At 47.2% G+C, this 18,491-nt stretch overlaps 1 protein-coding gene across 1 annotated transcript; it reads left to right on the forward strand.

Annotated features, from left to right (window-relative positions):
* The first annotated feature begins 1,598 nt into the window (after positions 1 to 1,598).
* On the forward strand, positions 1,599 to 15,117 carry ACTR1B (actin related protein 1B). The gene is made up of 12 exons (XM_033159006.1): positions 1,599 to 1,688; positions 1,721 to 1,818; positions 6,583 to 6,647; positions 6,825 to 6,900; positions 8,003 to 8,128; positions 9,505 to 9,629; positions 10,063 to 10,279; positions 11,121 to 11,213; positions 12,049 to 12,223; positions 14,094 to 14,155; positions 14,541 to 14,581; positions 15,002 to 15,117. The coding sequence occupies exons 2-12, from the start codon at positions 1,771 to 1,773 to the stop codon at positions 15,102 to 15,104; spliced, it is 1,131 nt and encodes a 376-aa protein (XP_033014897.1). The 5' UTR covers positions 1,599 to 1,688; positions 1,721 to 1,770; the 3' UTR covers positions 15,105 to 15,117.
* The last annotated feature ends 3,374 nt before the right edge of the window (positions 15,118 to 18,491 follow it).

The following is an 18,491-nucleotide window of genomic DNA, read 5'->3' on the forward strand; positions in this document are numbered from 1 at the left end:
TATCCTGAAAGAAGGGATATCAGTGACTGTACTAGATAAGTATGCTGAATAAAATGGATTCTGGAAGACATGATGGTTATTATTATTTATTATGTTCGTTCACAACTTTTTACAAGACATCTCATAGCAACTTACAATGAAGGGAGTTTGCCAGGTTTGAAGTGGACTCTGGCCCCCAAAGGCTTATGCCAAAAGAAATTTATTAATAATGTTTACAATCCCATAATACACTTAGTTAGTTAGTTAGTTAGTTAGTTTCATAAAATTTACACACGATTTGATTGTAAAAAAGCATCAAAGCAGTTTAGAAAAAGATAAAACAATAAAAGAGAGAAAAATCATAACCCTACTTTAAAGCATTCAAAGGTTAAAATACTAAGACAGATTAAAATTAGCTCAACCTTCTAAGCAACTGGGTAGACTTGTCTAAACAAGAATGGTTTTAGCAGGAGCCCTTCAAGCTTCTGCTTGATCTCAATATGCAGGGAGTTCCAAAGTGCAGGTTCTGCCACACTAAACGAGTGTGCCACAAGTGCTTACAAATGTGGAACAGGTATTATGTGGCACCAGGGCCTTCTCGGTAGTGGCACCCATAAGCAGCTCTCCTGTTTTTAAGGGACATCTGAATGCAGCCCTGTTTAGGGAAGTTTTTAATATTTAATGCTGTATTGTTTTAACACTCAATTGGAAGCCGCCCAGAGTGGCTGGGGAAACTCAGCCAGATAGGTGGGGTACAAATAAATTATTATTATTATTATTACCACTAGGAGCACCAATTCTGCTGATCGAAGCGATCGAGTGGGCACATGTGGGGTTGCTTCCAAGGGGTTCATAGATTCATTTAGCAATGCTCCCCAATACCACTTGCTGGAAACGGGGGGGGGGGGGGGCGGGGGGAGTGTTGCTCTTGCGCTGGTTCTGCTCCCTGGTTTCCCACAGGCACCTGCTTGGCCACTCTGAGAAAAGGAGCTGCACTAGATGGATGTAGCAGCAGATTCTTATGTTTATTTTTTTGGGGGGCCACAAACACCGGATCACCTGCTTCTTAACCATGGCAACCCCTTTTTTGTGAGAGGCCGATTTTTATCTTTACAAGAGTGCGACCTGTTGCTGACCTCCTTTATCATATATACTTTGTCAAGGGCTGCATCAACACCCTTTTCTGAAATGTAACGTGTGAGTGCGCCGCCGGTAAAGCAGTAGCTCACTCGACTACCCATTCACAATCCTTACTGACCTCAGCATATTTCCATGAAAGAAAACCCTTATGTTTCCACCCGGGATTTTTACTTCCGAGGAGGCAGCCACAACACCCAGTGTGGACACGCTTCGGGCAGCCCCTTGCAGATCAGGGCGGGGAGCAAAGCGACGCCTCTGGCCCTTTAAGAGCCGCGATATGACATCACTCCCACTTCCCCGCTCCCTCCTGCAGTGTGCCCACTCCACTAAGCTTGATGCGGAAGACCCGCCCCTCGCAGCCGAGCGGGCCAATAGCTTGGCAGCTGTCAAAGGGGAGCCGCACCCCGGGCAGGCGCGTCTCTGGCTTGTTGGCGGCTGTCGGGGGTTCCGATTGGGTGAGGGAGCGTGAAGTGGATCTTGGCCCCGCCTTCCTCCGCGGCGGACACGGGCAGCGGGCTAGGTTGCGCCGCACTGGGTGGTGGTTCCCGGGCCACGGCAGCGGCGGCGGCGGGCGGCGGCGGCGGTGCATCGCGAGGGGCGGGCAGCGCGGAGTCCTGGGCCCGGCTTGGCCCCGCGGCGGCGGCCCCGGCCATGGAGTCCTACGATATCATCGCTAACCAGCCCGTGGTGATCGACAACGTAAGCGCGGCGGGGCAGGGAGCGCGGGCGGCCGAAGGAGCGTCGCCGGGCGGTGGCTGCGGCGCCGGTCGGAGGAGGAGCGAGCCGGATCTGGGTGGGGCCTGGGCCCTCGCTCGGGGCCTGCGCTGGCGGGACGGGCCCCGCCCTGCCCCGATCCCTGCGGGCCAGCAGATGGCGAGGCCCAGGCGCCCTGCTCCGCTTATTCTGCTTCAATTCTGCTTTACTCCATTCCTCAAAACACCGCGCGGGAACCTCGCAGCGGTTTGCGGAAAGAGAGGGGGGGGGAGCGGGGCGCGAGGGAAGCGGGCAGCCCTGCTTTAGAAACGCCAGCGCGTGTTTGAAACCCCCTCAGACCCTCACTCGGCCCCTTGAAAGAGAAATGGCGCTATTCCCCGAAATGGCTGCTGTGACTCGGTGGCCGTTGTGATTTTGGGGTCGGGGGTGGGCCGGGGCCTTGCTGCTTGCTGTTGCCGTGCTCGTCTGCATTGCCCGAAGAAAGCATCGCCAAGGAGAGCAGGAGCCGAGGACGTTCCCCGCTCGGGAGGATCGTGGCCCCCGCTTCCCTCTCGCTCGCCCTCCTTCTGCCTGGGGAGCTGCTTAAGAACAACAGCAGCACCTGCCAGATCAGGGCAAGGGCCTCTCCGGGGATGGGGAAATCGGATGTTGTTGGACTACAACTCCCATCATGCCAGACCATTTGCTAGTAAGGGCTGATAGGAGTTGTCAGCAATGTCTGAGGGAGCCACCTATTCAAGCGTTTGATTTCACACAGCCAACAAGCGAGTCATGAAGGGACTAGCTCTCCTGTTGTTCTCCAGTGCTGAATAGTTCAGGGGCCTCAGATCCTGAAGAAGGCATATAGCCATCATGGCCAATCACCATAGTCATTCAACATATTTATTTTTTTGTTTTAGATGTTTTCAAGGTGAGGATTGCAAAGCAATTTATATAAAATCATTAAAACAGTAAATTGTATTTATAGTGTTGGGAAACCCCTTGCTTTACATGCATTCTTTAAAACCAGGTTTGAATTCCTGTTAAAAGGATCAAGTTAGCAAATGATTGGAAAGGGTCTCTGCCTGAAAGTCTGGAGAGATAGAATTGGACTAAGAAGGATCTAGGATTCTTGTCTTCACAACTGGAACTCCAATATCTCCTATGGGAATTGAATCTGGAGGATTGTCATGACACTTCTATTTGTTTTACAAAATAATACTAAAGTCCGAAATGTATTAACAGTTATTACTAAACCATTCCTTATAGTGCTATTGTTGCTTTTATTGCTGTTGTATGGCACATTCTATTAATAAGTTATCATACATAGTTATTAAGTGGTATAGTACCTTTGTTGTTGATACTGTACTAGCTTTTGGTGATTAAGACTAAAAGTAATTTAGCATTCTTTGCAGCATCCTTCCTCTCCATATTAGTAGTAGTAGTAGTAGTAGTAGTAATTTTATTTATAACCCACCCATCTGGCTGGGTTTCCTCAGACACTCTGGATGGCTTACAGCATATAAAAAATTGTAAAACATTGGGCATAAAGCAGAACTGCCTTCAGATGTCTTCTAAAAGTCAGATACCTCTTGTTACAAATGCTTCAGGTTGCGTACAACACGGGTTACGAACGCGCCAAACCCAGAAATAACGGAACGCATTACTTCCGGGTTCGGCGGTTCACGCATGCGCATACGCGTCAAATGACATGCGCATGTGCAGAAGTGCCGAATCGCGTTGCGCACATGCGCAGACGTGGCGTTTTAGGTTACGAACGGGGCTCCGGAACGGATCCCGTTCATAACCAGAGGTACCACTGTAGTTGTTTATTTCCTTGACATCTGATGGGAGGGCGTTCCACAGGGTGGATGCCACTACCAAGAAGGCCCTCTGCCTGGTTCCCTGTAACTAGGCTTCTTGCAGTGAGGGAACCGCCAGAAGGCCCTCGGCGCTGGACCTCTGAGTCCGGGCAGAATGATGGAGATGGAGATGCTCCTTCAGGTATACTGGGTTGAGGCCGTTTAGGGCTTTAAAGGTCAGCACCAACACTTGGTAAGAATATAGTGGGTGGAATCCAACATTGAGGGAGTGGACTTCCACTCATGCAGTGGGAATTTATCCTTTTCTCACCTCCTCAACCCTCCAAACTCTGCTGTAACCATGGGGGACGAGTGGAGACGAGAAGAAGGTGAAGCCCCATTGCTTGAGCAGCATCGGATGTCACATCCCACAATATGAATGGCAGACGAAAATCTGCCACTTAGTTAGGTCACCTCAGCCAGCTTACTTGAAAACTTAACTATATTGTCACTTACTACTCTTGTATTCACCATTTGTAGGAATCATAATATGTAAAAAATAAAGGAAAACAAGTGCAAAAAATAACGATACCATACCTTGTACATGCCCATGCCCTTTATTTCTGAGACTGAATTTCTGATTTCCCCCCCACTATAGCTCATAAACTTCTTTTCCACCCCAGGGTCATTCCAGACCCAGTGTCTTTATTCAAACCCTGCACAGCCCCATTGGTCCTAGAGGGGTCAATATCAACCACTTTGTGTGACCCTGGTTGAGATGCTCCTCACTGCGAGAAGTGAAGTTATAGGGAACCAGCCAGAAGGGCTTCTCAGTAGTGGCACCCTCCTTGTGGAATGCCCTCTCGTCAGATGTCAAAGAAATAAACAATTATATCACTTTTAGAAGACATCTGAAGGCAGCCCTGTATAGGGAATTTTAAAATGTTTGATGTTTTACTGTGTCTTATGTTTTGTTGAAAGCTGCCCAGAGTGGCTGGGGCAACTCAGTTAGATGGGTGGATGATGATGATTTGCGGTTGTCAGCTATTCATTATTACCTTATGAATGGAAAGTGTACTACAGAAAAATAAAGATTGGAAATATTTTCAGAAAATTTTCCGCTTTGGATTTTTTTTTCACAGAAAGTTTTCCACTGCATATGCATGTCATGTATGAAGAAAAATTGTGTAGGTATTGAATCTTTTCAGAGGTGGAGATGCAATGTAAAGCGGTGGCAAAACTGTGAACACCCTCTTTTTGTGTCTGATGGCTGCCTAGCGATGGTTTCCAACACTATAAAGGCAAATTTTGCCTGAAAGAATCCTTATATATACTGACCAAACTCTGAATTTTCCAAAGTACTGCCATCTGGAGTCCATTCTTCAGCTTTGAGATGATATGTGCTCACTAGCTGTACTTTCCAGAAACAATGGATGACATTTTTGTTTTGAAAAGTTTTCCAGGTAGACAAAAAGCTCTCTGCCTTAGGTATTAATTTTGTATTTATTGCTTTTAAACTTGTTTTCTGTACTGTTTTAAAAACTATTTTTAGCTGTTTGGGGGTATGTTTGTTGAAAATATAACTTGTAGGAGCATTCATAGTCTTGGGAATGAAAAGGTGCCTGGAGAATTGCCTGTCTGCAATATTTCCAGGCTCCCCGTGTTCCTTTCGGATAAAACTTGGGCAAGTACAAGAACAGGAACACAGAAGAAGTGTCTGGCATTGGATTTTCTAGGGAAGTGACTTTGCCGATAGCTCTTGCCTTCCGATAGCTCTTGTCTTCGGACTGTTTTCCGTGTGAAGGTGTTTGGCCTGTTTATGCCCATTGCTGGGGTGTGTCTGTGAAAGAGACTTGCTTATTCATGCTGCGAAGAAATAATTAGGAACAGGAATGAGAGCAGCCCAGCCTCATAGCTGCTCTTGGAGGCTAGCAAGACTAGTCAGCTGAGCTGCTATATGATCCTCCAGGATGGGCACAGTAGAGTTTTTCACTGACTGCTATTCACTTTGGGGGGGCACCTCTTCTCTTTCCATTCAAATAAGGTGCTGGATCATGGAGCTTGTCACTAGGCCGGGACTGGCTGCCTTCCTACACAGCCATTGGGAATCTTTGTCATTGGCCTGGAGAACTAAGAGGGAGATCTTGTGACTGAAAGAAAATCAGGCTCGACTTCTGTTCTTGGTTTGGATTCTTGCTCCATGGGAAGTTATTTCCCTGCACTCACTCTGCCTTGGCTTCCACATTTCTGAGATGAAGCAGTGATTTTGACCCTTTGGAAGTGGGGCCAGAGGGCCATCTAACCAGGGAGTGTGTTTTAAACTCAGCTTTCCAGGGTTTGGTAGGCAGACCTCTGATCTGAGATCTCTTAATCTTGTCTGCAGCCCTTCCTCCTTTAATCGCCTTTAATTTGGCTTGGCGGAAGCTGTGGGCGGCCACATTCTATGCGCCCATGGGGTTGTAATTGGTATGGACCTTGGCCTTGGTTTTACAGAGTGGTTTGGTTATACCAGCAGGCTAGGAATTTTGGTACTAAGCCCTACTCATGAAAAACATGATGCTACCTCATACCCCATGTATCCCAGAACTGTCATCTCTGACTAGTAGTGTTCTCTGGGTTCTCAGGTCATGATCATCCCCAGCCTTTTGTGTAACTGGAGATGCCAGGGACTTCAGCATGCTGTGTGAAGCATGCTGGTAATGTTGGAAGGAAAGGACTTGTGTGAAGCATTTGTATGCCTCAAATGCTTTGCAAGTTATGTGCATGTTATCTTTCAGTCTGTGATGACTCAGGAACTAAATAGAAGCTGAAAGGTGACTTAAACCCAAAAGAGGAACGGAGCTTGTGGTGTAAGTTTGGAAGTAATGGCTGCTGGTCAGTCCTCATGAGTTTTAGGAAATGTTTCTCTGACTTTGTCTTGCACTGAAAAGTCTTTTCCCTTTCTCTTAACTGGTTTTTCTTTCTTCAGGGTTCTGGTGTGGTGAAGGCTGGTTTTGCTGGAGATCAGATCCCCAAATACTGCTTCCCAAACTAGTGAGTGTTGCTGTGGTATTTGATTGATTGCCTCATCAATAATAAAGTGTGGTAGTTTTTGAAGACAATATGTGCTTAGCGAGGGTGTGTTTTGGTTTTGTTTTAAATTCAGTTGCCATGGTTCATAACACTCACCTTGCAGTGTAGACAGATAATCAGTCTCTTTTTTCTTCTCAGTGTGGGCCGTCCAAAACATGTCCGGGTTATGGCTGGGGCGCTGGAAGGAGACCTTTTCATTGGACCCAAAGCAGAGGTAAAGTCCACCCTGTCTCTGTGTGTGTTTGGGGGGAGAGGGGGGTGTTGACTCCCTATTTTGTGTGTGTTCCCTTTGCATTTGACAGAAACGTTTTATAGGCCGTCATCCCGTAGGGTTGTAGCCAACTAAGTCCCACTTAGAGTAGACCAATCATTAAGAACATAGATAGTCAGGCGTGTGATGGATATACATGCCTGTCTGCTGCAAAGGTTGTGGGTGTTGCACATTTGCCTAGATAGCCTAGTAGAGAGTGCTGGGGAGGAGCTAGTGGCGCATGTTGGTATTAATAACATGGGGAAATGTAGTCGTGAGATCCTGGGAGCCAAATTTAGGTCTCTGGTAGGATGCTGGAGGCTGGGACCTCCAAGGTAGCTTTCTCTGAAATGCTACTGTTTCCATGCACAGGACTAACTTTGTAGTCTCAATGAGTGGATGAGTCAGTGGTGTCGAGAGGTGGAGTTGGATTTGTTGGGCATTGGGGAGTATTCTGCGGGAAGCCAGGCCTGTACAAAAGGGACAGGCTCCACTTGAGCCGGGATAGAAACAGACTGCTGGTGCCTAAAATGAAAAAAGGTGGCAGAGCAGTTTTAAAACTGATTGGCATTGTGTGGTGACAGGAGCGGAGGAGGGTCTGGCTCAGAACAAATCTCTCCCTTAGGATGAAGAAGATAAAATTGATGAAAATTTAAATGGGGGTGGCATAGAACAAGGCACTGTGAGTGCAGGGGCACAGGATGGTAGCTCAGAGAGACCAAAGCACCACAGTTAAAATACAAGAGATTTAGAAGAGAGAGACTGTCCAGATGTGTGCATGCGCTAAGTTAGGAGACTCTTAGCCAAGATGGGTGAACTGGAATGCTAGGTCTTAGCGGACAGCACTGGTATAGTGGGGATAACAGGATCCTGGTGGAGTGCAGAGAACCAGGAGGACACAGTTACCTCCACATGGAAACTCTATAGGAAAGACATACTGGAGGGAGTGTCACTCTGTATGTCAAAGAAGGCATTGAGTACTGGGGACATGCCATCCTCCTCCTGATCAAAATGCTCTGGGTGTCTGCTCTTGCTCCAACACGTTTCTTACTCTTTCCTTGCGCAGGAGCATAGAGGATTGTTATCCATCCGGTATCCCATGGAACATGGCATTGTCCGGGACTGGAATGACATGGAGAGGATCTGGCAGTATGTTTATTCCAAAGATCAGCTGCAGACGTTCTCAGAAGAGGTAATAGTTGCAAGAGCAATGCTTTTAGTCAGCCTTTGAATATTTGCATTAGGTGGGGGGCTTGGAAATTGCATTTGCTGTACTTTTGTGTGACACTTCCCCTTAGCTGCTGTTTTAGACAGTTACAATGCAGGGAGTCCAGGGGTGAGGTGTGGATTTCATTAAGGAAATCTACATCCCCCCTCCTCATAGTAAGTTGAGTACTGCTTCTTTGGCTTGTGATTCTCTTGCTTGCTTCCCAGTTCTGAGCCTAGTCGGGTACCAAAAGGAAATGTGAGAGATGATGCTCTCAGACTCCCCTCCTGCCAAAATAGGGTCATGGGAAACATGGTGGAGATCCCTCTCGCCTATAAGCTGTGAGCCTGCACAATCTGTGAGGCAAAAAGCAGCCTTGGGGTAGATGTGGCTAGAAGGGGACTGTCTTCCACCGATCCATTGGGTGACCTTCACAGACTGTTCCTTGCGTGCTTTCAGGAACACCTTCTTTTGTACGAACCTCTCTGGCCACAGGAGGCCTTGAGGAGGCAGTCTTGCTCACGTTGGGGACGGGGGGCTGCTTGATGAGCATTCAAAAGTCCAGCTTCTTTCTGCATTAGCAATGTGGTGGTCCCTTTGGGATCTTGGCAGGCCATTCCTGTTTTTTTCCAGGCTTATGACGGTTAACCCTTCCTAGGAAAATATTTTCTGGCTGGTGGTTTTTTTGTGCCTGTCAAGGAGATGCCAAATTTCTTAATTTTCTGTGTTTAAATTTTGGGCTTTTAATCTCTTTAGCTCAAGGGGAAAAGAACCAGAGGGGAAAAGAACTCTTTAGCTCAAGGGGAAAAGAACTAGAGGCATATCTTAACAGATAAATAAACCTTCACCCTATCCCTGGAAAGATGTTTGTTGTTCCCTGCAAGTTGATTCTCAGAAGGAAACCTTGAATTCCTTCTGGGGTGGGGAGTTATGTAGCAGATATGAAGGAGCTTCACCCTCTGGGTCCTTGTGCTGAGTTCTTTACTAATCTTGAAGAAAGGCAGCAGCCACACTTCTGACTGTTGTGATGCAGGTCTGCTGGGAAGTTGAGGAGACTTGGAGGCAGGGACACTGTATTCCGCAACATCAGTAGATTAAAGGTCAACACAACATTTAACAGTTCCCTCAGTTTTAATGGATGTGCTGCATTTAGCATTTTAATGTGTGTATCATTTTAGGAGCCAACAGCTTCTAGTAGTAGTAAAACCAGAGCATCACTTCCTGAAGAGGCTTCTGTGAGGGCGGCTTAGCAGAACTTGGAGCAGGCTACTAGGAAAGAGTGTGTGGATCTTCTCCAGTGAATAGCATGTGGGCATTCAGCCAGTTTTCCCCACAACTGTCACTTCCTCCTTTCCTTCCAGCATCCAGTTCTCCTGACAGAAGCCCCACTAAACCCCAGCAAAAATCGAGAGAAGGCTGCCGAGGTTTTCTTTGAGACTTTCAACGTTCCAGCTCTTTTCATCTCCATGCAAGCTGTCCTCAGCCTGTGAGTATCCAGCCTGCTGGAAGGTTGGGGAGGTGCTTGCTTCTGGCATTGCTTCACTGTGATGACCAGAAGATTTTGGATACTTTTACCTTCTGAGCCTAATCTGTTTCCTGTGCTCTGGAGGGCCATGGCCAGACTAAGAACATAGGAAAAGCTTGTCTGTTGGATCAGGCCAAAGGCCTATTTAGTCATTTTGTAATTTCCATATGTAGTTCCCAGCATACTGCCTCTGATGGTGGCAGTAGAAAGCTGTTATGGCTAGTTGCCATTTATAGCTGTGTCCACCATGAATTTGTCTAATTCCCTTTTCTACCCACCCAAATTGGTGGCTGTTACTACATCTTGTGAGAGCGCATGCCATAGTTGTGTGAAGAAGTCATTTCTTTTGCATGTACTGAACTAATACCCTTCTTGTTTCCCTCTGCTCTCCAAGCTACGCCACAGGCCGCACTACAGGGGTGGTGCTGGATGCAGGGGATGGAGTGACACATGCGGTCCCCATCTACGAAGGCTTCGCCATGCCTCACTCGATCATGCGTGTAGACATCGCTGGGCGAGATGTCTCCCGTTACCTCCGCCTGCTGCTACGGAAAGAGGGCTATGACTTCCACACCTCAGCTGAGTTTGAAGTCGTGAAGACAATAAAGGAGGTGAGGTTTGGGGGGGGGAGAGATATCCTGCTCCTGCTGAGAGACAGTCCTAGGATTTCAATAAGGTGTTTTTGGTTACTGAGCAGTGCACTGGACTAGACCTCTAGATCGTTAAAAATCTAGTTCCAAGTGACCCCTGCCTTGCTCTTTAAACACTCCTCTGTAGAATTGGAGCAGTAACTGGCCGATGGATTCAGAGGATGTTCCACAAGAGCCTTGTAAATCAGAAAGTGGATATGGATGACAGTCTTCCCAGCTAGATGGTGCCAAGTCTGGTTCTTAAACTAGTGCATTTTCAGGTTACATCTGAGGCTGCAGTGATCATAAAAGACAAAAATGCTGATAAACCAGGGGTTTCTTTTTGACATTTCCATCGTATACTGAAGAGGCAAGCAACTCTTGAGTTTAATGAATCAAAGCTGCATGCTTCTTAAGCAGTGCGAGCACCTGTAGTCAATATTTCACACATTCTGTATCCATCCTCAGGTATATGTATACAGCTTTTCAGAACTGTAGCTGTGGAAGACAAATGCAGCAGCTAGGAAGTTCAGGAAGCAATTTGCTACATGGTTTCCATAAAATAAGAGAATGTGGTTGTCTGCAGAGAGCAAGAAAACCAGGGTAGTTCGCTGATTTGGGGGAACTATCCTGGATTGGGCTTGTGGTCTGAGATAGTGCAAGGTAACCAGGCTATGTCATGGTCAAAGGTGCATCTGCAGGGGGAGGCTTAAATTCTGGCCCTCTGCTCGCTGTGGGCCTGGGTGGGTGGAGCTGCTAGGAGTTCTTCTAGCAAGTGGCTTCCAGTACCCAGCTGCCTCACATGCTGCCTTCCTCCTTGCAGAGAGCTTGCTACTTGTCCATCAACCCTCAGAAGGATGAGGCCCTGGAGACAGAGAAGGTGCAGTACACGCTGCCTGATGGAAGCACTTTAGATGTAAGTTTTTGAACTGGAAAGGGGGTTTTTCCCCTGGGAGGTGGCAGCAGGAAACCTTGAGGTTTGGGGCTTCTTCACATTGCATTTTGCAGTAGAGGTGTTTGCAATTATTGTGGGATGTAAACACAGAGCAGCCAAACACAACACTCAGTCCTCCAGGCTTAACTTCCTGTTTACCTGGACTGAGCTACAGGAACCAGAAGTAGGTGTGGTCTTACCTGGGAACCAGATCCCAAAGTAGATTGCCCATTTTGCCTCGTCGTTTGAACAAGCAGGATGCTCTCTCAGCCTGCAGCTGAGAGAAGCAGAAGTGAAGCATCTTTCCTTATGGAATCAGCTTCACCACATGTAAATATGTTTATCTAAGTTTATCTGCCTCTTTGAGCCTGTGACTCTTGGATGTCTGTGAGTAAACTTCTTTTATATCTTATAATCTGTGCTGTATTGTTTCTTTGCTTTTAAGAGGGAAGAAGGGGAATATACCAGGAATATATATTTCTTTTATAGAGGCTCTAGGAAGCCTATGCAACCGTTTCCCGCTGTGTTTTAAAAGGGAATGTAACTCTGCTAAGTTTGGAGCTTGCTCACACAAGCTGGAATTGAGATATATAAATAATATATACTCATCCACACTCCTAAACATTCCCATAATTATTTCTGGAGAAGTTTTGCAACGTTCATGCTGTGTACAAGAAGGTGGTTGACAAAACTTCTCACAGTCATGCAGAACCCCCAAGTGATCAAAAAGACTGTCTTTTGAATGCTGTTGTGGGTTGAAATAGAGCTTATTTGTCCCCTTGCCCTACTTTAATTGGCACTGTGGCTTTCCTGGCAGGTTGGTCCCTCGCGGTTCCGAGCCCCTGAGCTGCTGTTCCAGCCGGACTTAATAGGAGATGAAAGCGAGGGGATCCATGAAGTGCTAGCATTTGCTATCCAGAAATCTGACATGGACCTGCGGCGGACATTGTTTGGGAATATTGTTCTGTCTGGGGGATCTACACTTTTTAAAGGTATGGGGCTCCCCAGAAAAGGTAAAGAGCTTGTTTGGCTTATAAGAGGAGGCTGCTTCACACCATGAATTGCCAGGTAGTCCAACCAGCTGCATATGGTCTATTCTTATTGGGAGAGTCCTGAATGAAAGGTTCTCAGTCTATGAATGAACTCTGGTTGAAACCGTGGAGAGCCATTGGCAGATCCTGCATGAGATCTGTTTTAGCTGAGGAATGCTAGGAATGGAACTTGGGACCTTGTGTATGCAAAGCATGTACCATTCCAGTGAGCTCTTGATATGTGTAGGAGACAAAGTGCTGATATTAAGAGGCTGGGTTTCTGACAATAGTCTTCCTCTGTGCCCTCTCTTGCTGCCCTGTTTTGTGTGAAAGCTTCAAAGCGTGCACTGTTAAAACCTCTGGCACACCCAGTCTGATGCCCTGCTTTCAGCCAAGCATATAACTCTAGGGATGAGTCTCTGCTTCTTCCTGTGTCAGTACATATCCTCTGCCCCCTCTGCACTTCCCAGTCCTCTGGAGGACCATTTTTGCCCTGAAAAACAGGTGTATGTTGCAGACAATCAAGCACCAGGATCTTGGAACCCTTCAAGCAAGATGACTTCAGGAAGATGTCAAAACAAAAACAAAAAACAAAAAATTCCTTCCAGTAGCACCTTAGAGAACAACTAAGTTTGTTCTTGGTACGAGCTTTCGTGTGCATGCACACTTCTTCAGATACACAATTGCACACAATAATTGTGTATCTGAAGAAGTGTGCATGCACACGAAAGCTCGTACCAAAAACAAACTTAGTTGGTCTCTAAGGTGCTACTGGAAGGAATTTTTTTTATTTTTTATTTTGTTTTGACTATGGCAGACCAACACGGCTACCTACCTGTTCAGGAAGATGTGCTAACCTGGAAGAGGGAGGGGTGTGAAAAATTAAAATTTGTCATGGTCTACCCCCAATTTATTTGGTGTTTCCTACAAATCAAGAATAGTGCTGGTATTGTGAGGAGCCCTAGCAATTACTTAAAACTATTGATAAAGGAGTCCTGTTCCACACACCCAAAGGTGGTGGTGAGGAGGAGCATATGTAGAACATAAGCTTTCCAGTGGAGGCCAAATTAACCCAGTTTAGCTTTGGATGGAGGCTAATTGTGAATAAATTATGGGACTTCAGAAGCTTCCCACCCCCTACCCCAGAGTGAGTTCTCTTATAGCAAAATCTGCCAACACAGCAGTTAAATTGGAGATGCGTAGATCTTCACGGGCACCCAAGCTGCTAAATAGGGCAGGGTATACAGTATTCAAAGAGTGCAGGGATACTAGATAAGTATCTAAATAGGAATAGGAATGAATATGCAAAGAGTGAATGGCTTTTTAATTTTAACGAAATAAGTTCAATGTCATATTTGGGATTCAGAATTGTGGCTTCCCCCAGGCCCTGTTCTCTACAGATTCTGAGTGTGTTAGCATTAGAATGGTTTCTAAAAGATGGGAGGTGGAACAAAGAATAAAAAAGAGCCATAAAATAACATGAAATAGCAGAAAGCAACCATCGAAAGGAGTTTGTGTCTGTCACTCATGAAGAGCCTCAGAGAATAAGGTCTTCACTTGAGCTTTAGACAAGAAGAGTTTGTGCCTGCCAAACTTGGCCAGGGAGACAAAAGTTGCCACACCTGGCCTCTGAAGGGGCGCAAGGACGGGGACATTTCTGCTGTGAAGAAATGCTGAAAAGCTAACTGTGTCCAGCCCTTTTTGGGGTTAGTATTGGAATGATGAGGCACTGATGTTTGGGATGTACCAACATGAAAGGTAGTCGGTACTTGACCTCTGTGGTACAGCGCCTTGAACTCTAAGCTTCCTCACTTGTCTCTCAACTCCTCAGGTTTTGGAGACCGGCTGCTCAGTGAGGTGAAGAAACTTGCTCCAAAAGATGTCAAAATTAAGGTGAGGCTTTGGAGGAACTCCAGGCCCCAAGGCAGTTTGTGTGCAGTGACCATGGTGGGTGGCGGAGGAAGAGGAGGAGCGGAGTGATCTGGTTTCCAATACACTCTCCATAACGAAGGCTGGCAACTCGCTCTTTAAAATGAAATGCAAAGTGTCTGGATTTTCTTAAGTTGCTAAGCTCTGTACTGAAGGATGCATTCCCTTATTACCAAGGCAAGGATCTCCAGATCTTTGAAATACTGTAGTGTGTTTTCTGCATCTTAGCAGGTGATGTTCCAATGGAAGGAGGGGTTGGGCTCTGGTGCTCAGAAGGGCAGTTCCTGTGTGTGCATGTACCCTTGTTCCTCAGAGGCTATGTATCTGACTTGTGCTTTCTTCCTTGCAGATCTCTGCACCTCAGGAGCGATTATACTCTACGTGGATTGGGTAAGAGCATTCTGCAGGGAGAGATAAAAACAACCCCTGACCCCCTGGGCTTCCACTCTGGCACCTAACAGCAGATCCTCCTATTGGGCTTAACCAAATTGGTCAAGTTGTCCTTAGTGCACTGAGGCCTCCACAGAAACGGAGGGCCGTGATGTAGAGGCTTTTTCTCAGCACAGGGAGCCTGATACTGCAGCATGAATTTGGGTTGGGTGAGGCAGCTCCTGTTCTTCCATCTGGAAAGTTTTCCTGTGCTTGGGTTAGTTTCAGAAAATGAACTGGATCAGGAGCGAGGGTCATTCCATCTCTGGTGGGCAATCTCTGTGTGGCAATTGCACCGCTGGGCGGGCCATTCATTTCTCCTGTTTGGATGGCTTGCTTCCTTTGGCCAGGCCTGCTGATTCTGTGCTCTTTCCCCCACAGTGGCTCTATTCTCGCCTCCCTGGACACTTTCAAGAAGATGTGGGTGTCCAAGAAGGAGTATGAAGAGGACGGCAGCCGGGCCATCCATCGGAAAACATTCTAGGGCAGGGGTTGGGGGTGGGGTGGGGACAAGGCAGCAGCAAGGCAGCTGGTGCCGTGGGCGACTCATCCAGGTTGTGTCTTTTCTTCTCTTAACCCTTTCTTGTCCAGGGCTGCTGCATCCCTGCTGGCTGGCGCCAATTCCTGCCTTCTTCCCAGGCCTCACGCTTTCCTGTCTTAGTGCCCTGTCCGATGCATGTTGCTAGCACGCACCCCCTTGGGAGGGAGGTGCAAACTGTATTTCGAGGCCTTGGCTGTGGTGGAGGAGGGCAGCGGCCCCAGCCAGGAAGGAAACTCAGAAGCTCCATTCCACTTTCTAATCTGTTCCATGAGCCTCACTGCTGCTTTGACCTGGTGCTCATTGTGCCTGTCAGCTGGTAGGAAGGCTGGGTTTTTTTTCCTGAGCAGGGAGCTGTTGTGCAGCCTCTGGCTGCCCTACCCTGGGGGAAAGGTGCCTGCCTGCTTGCTCCACGGTTTGTTGCACAAACATTCAGATGCCCCCCAAAAGGAATAAATCATTTTGTTGATGTGACTGCCTGGGGCAGCTGCATTGCCTGCCTAAAGCATAGGAAAGGTGCAGGCCAGGAGGTGCCATTGTCTCCCTCAAGTTCCCCTGCTTTTTGAGTGGGCGTGTCTGCCAAGCAGTCTTCAGCCTGCTTCTCAGAGAGGTCCTCCTGGCAGGGCCTCGCTCAGGGCTGTCAGTGCCAAGGTGTTTCAAGGAGTGCTGAGGAACTCTTGCCTCAGTGCAACCCACCCACCCCGCTCTCGTGGACTGCCAGATTTGGTGAGAAAGAGGATCTTGGTGACAAGAGGCAGGTTCAGTTACCTCTTGGAGGAAGAGGTATAGCAAGCGAAATGGGGCAGGGGTGTCTCCCCACCGTCTCTGCCCTGTCCAGTCCCAGGTGAGTAGGGTTAGCATGCTGTTAATTTCGGTTAGAAGTCTGTGAGGCAACAGTCCAGCTGTGACATCTTCTGGGCCTGGTGGCTTCTGCAGTGTGGCCTAGCCAGCTTCAAAGGGACAATCTATGATGGCAGAGGAGGAGGAAGATTGCCTGTGCTTCCCCCTTTTGAGAGTTGATCTGTTCATGTAATGCGAGAGAATGTTGCGAACTGGCTATTGGACAAGACAGGATGGGATGAACGCAGTTGGAGGGGCCTGCAAATCCTTTCTCTTGGCCTGGTGCTCTGCTGGAGTCCAAGTCGGGGGAAGATAAGGAGGAATACTCTCACCTGTCTGTCTTTTAAGCTACCACAATTATAGGTGTGCCCTTCATCTCCAGCTAGCCTCCTCTGCTCCCCATAGGAAACATTGGCTGGGCCTCCTTATTCACGGACTCTCTGATGTGCATAGGCTTGACCTAAGGTCCTGATTCTGCTGCTGTTCCATTAAAAATTGCCAGGCCATGCTGGGTATGTAGAGAATTGCACTGGGTGGGATTGCAGAACATGGGAGGGGGGAGTGTCCTGTGGTAGCCAAAGTATATACAATAGCTAAGATGATGGGAAGCTACTCAGCTGCCTTCTGCTGACTCCAGGTGCATTGCAGAGATAGATGCTCTTTGTAGCCTTGGACTGGAAAGGGTTTAAAACTTTTTTTGAGGAAATGAATTAATTTAAGAGACCCCCTGTTGACTGGTGGGCCCATGGCTCCACCCCTCCAAGTGTGTGTATATTGGCTTCTCCATCTTATCGACCTATCGTGATCTTATACCAAATGGAGGCAAGAGCAAAGCCCCCCACCCACCCTCCAAAAAACAATACAACACCCCCCCCCCCGGGCTGCAATGTACAATAACTTAACACAGTTGCCTGTATTTTTATTTTGTAAATTCATTATAGTAATAATTATAAATTAACAGCCAGTGGCTTTGCATGGGTCTGAGACTGCTGTCATTGCTCAAAGGTGGTGTGGTGTCTTTACTGTGACTGACTGGGAACAGTGCATACAAGAACACAGGCAGGAGACTTCTGTGGACCACAATATACACCAATATACACTAGGAACACGTAGGGCTAAACTCATCGATGCATGTTTTTGAAAAGGGGAAGGGTTGGCGCAAGATAGGTGGCTACTGGACAAAATGGCACTACAGAAATCAGATACTGATCCCCCTGCCTTTTCAGTAGACATTGCACACAAAACAGGAAAAAGCTACTTTGAACTGCTAAAGAGAAAGCAAGGTGAAAATACAATCATATGTGTATGTAGACAAAGGGGTTCATGCTTGTCTGTAGCTTCATAGGCTACTGTATGTGGAAAACCTGCTGGGGAGCCAGAATCTCTTAAATGTGTAACTTAGATGTGTTAAGTTTCAAGATGTGTAACTTAGATGTGAAACTTAGATGTGTAACTTTCAAACTATATGCAGTTTCAAACCAAGCTGCACAGATTATATTGTGGTAGACAGAGATGTTCACATAGGCAATAGTGCCCAAAAGCCTTTACTGGGAATAGGAAACTAGGAACAAATGAGGAAAATTGTGCTGAATTGTCTAGACAACATACATCCCCTGCTTTTGTGGTTCTGGAAGAATTCTGACGACACAAAGAGGGTTGCTTGAAGGAAAAGAACCTGTATTTTCATGGAGCTTTAGAAAGATTAAAGGGACACCTGACGATTAGGTCGTTGCGGACAACTCTGGGATTGCGGCGCTCATCTCACTTTATTGGCCGAGGGAGTGGCGTACAGCTTCCCAGTCATGTGGCCAGCATGACTAAGCCGCTTCTGGCGAACCTGAGCAGAGCACAGAAACACCGTTTACCTTCCCACTGAAGTGGTACCTATTTATCTACTTGCACTTTGGCGTGCTTTCGAACTGCTAGGTTGGCAGGAGCAGGGACCGAGCAACGGGAGCTCACCCAGTCTTGGGAATTCAAACCCCCGACCTTCTGATCGGCAAGCCCTAGGCTCTGTGGTTTAAGCCACAGCGCCACCTGCATCCCTTTAGAAAGATTACTTAACAGCTTAAGAGCTCTTCATAAGTACCATAATGGGAGAGAGGCTTCTCCGAGACATGCATGAGCCATGGGAACCTCTCTTTTGTAGGGGTGGTAATGTGGCCTTCCTGGAACACCACAACTGAATACTGCAGGGAACTTGATGCAGGACTAGGGTCTGAACAATCCCTACAAGACAAAAATGGCTTGTATTGTTAATGTGGCCAACAGCAAGTTTCCACATGCTTGGCCAGAACCCAATCTTAATGAAGAATGTTTTCAGTCTTCCATAGGGACTGCTTAAATATGTCATCATTTTGGAAAATGTTCCATGAAGCAAGGGGGGGGAGGGGAAATGGCTTGAGCTTAAGATGTATTGCTGGATGCCAAAGTGCAACCATCTACCCACACAAACCTAAGTTGCTCTTTCAAGCAGCATCAGCAATGACACTT

The sequence above is a fragment of the Lacerta agilis genome, chromosome 8 (genome assembly GCF_009819535.1).
Source record: "Lacerta agilis isolate rLacAgi1 chromosome 8, rLacAgi1.pri, whole genome shotgun sequence".
NCBI lineage: Eukaryota > Metazoa > Chordata > Lepidosauria > Squamata > Lacertidae > Lacerta > Lacerta agilis.

What these genes read in the sequence shown, in the direction of transcription:
- ACTR1B (XM_033159006.1), top strand. Translation starts at nt 1,771, where the DNA reads ATGGAGTCCTACGATATCATCGCTAACCAGCCCGTGGTGATCGACAAC. An exon ending in TGCAGACGTTCTCAGAAGAG is followed by an intron (nt 8,129 to 9,504) that starts GTAATAGTTGCA and finishes CTTTCCTTCCAG; the next exon opens with CATCCAGTTCTCCTGACAGA. An exon ending in TCGTGAAGACAATAAAGGAG is followed by an intron (nt 10,280 to 11,120) that starts GTGAGGTTTGGG and finishes TCCTCCTTGCAG; the next exon opens with AGAGCTTGCTACTTGTCCAT.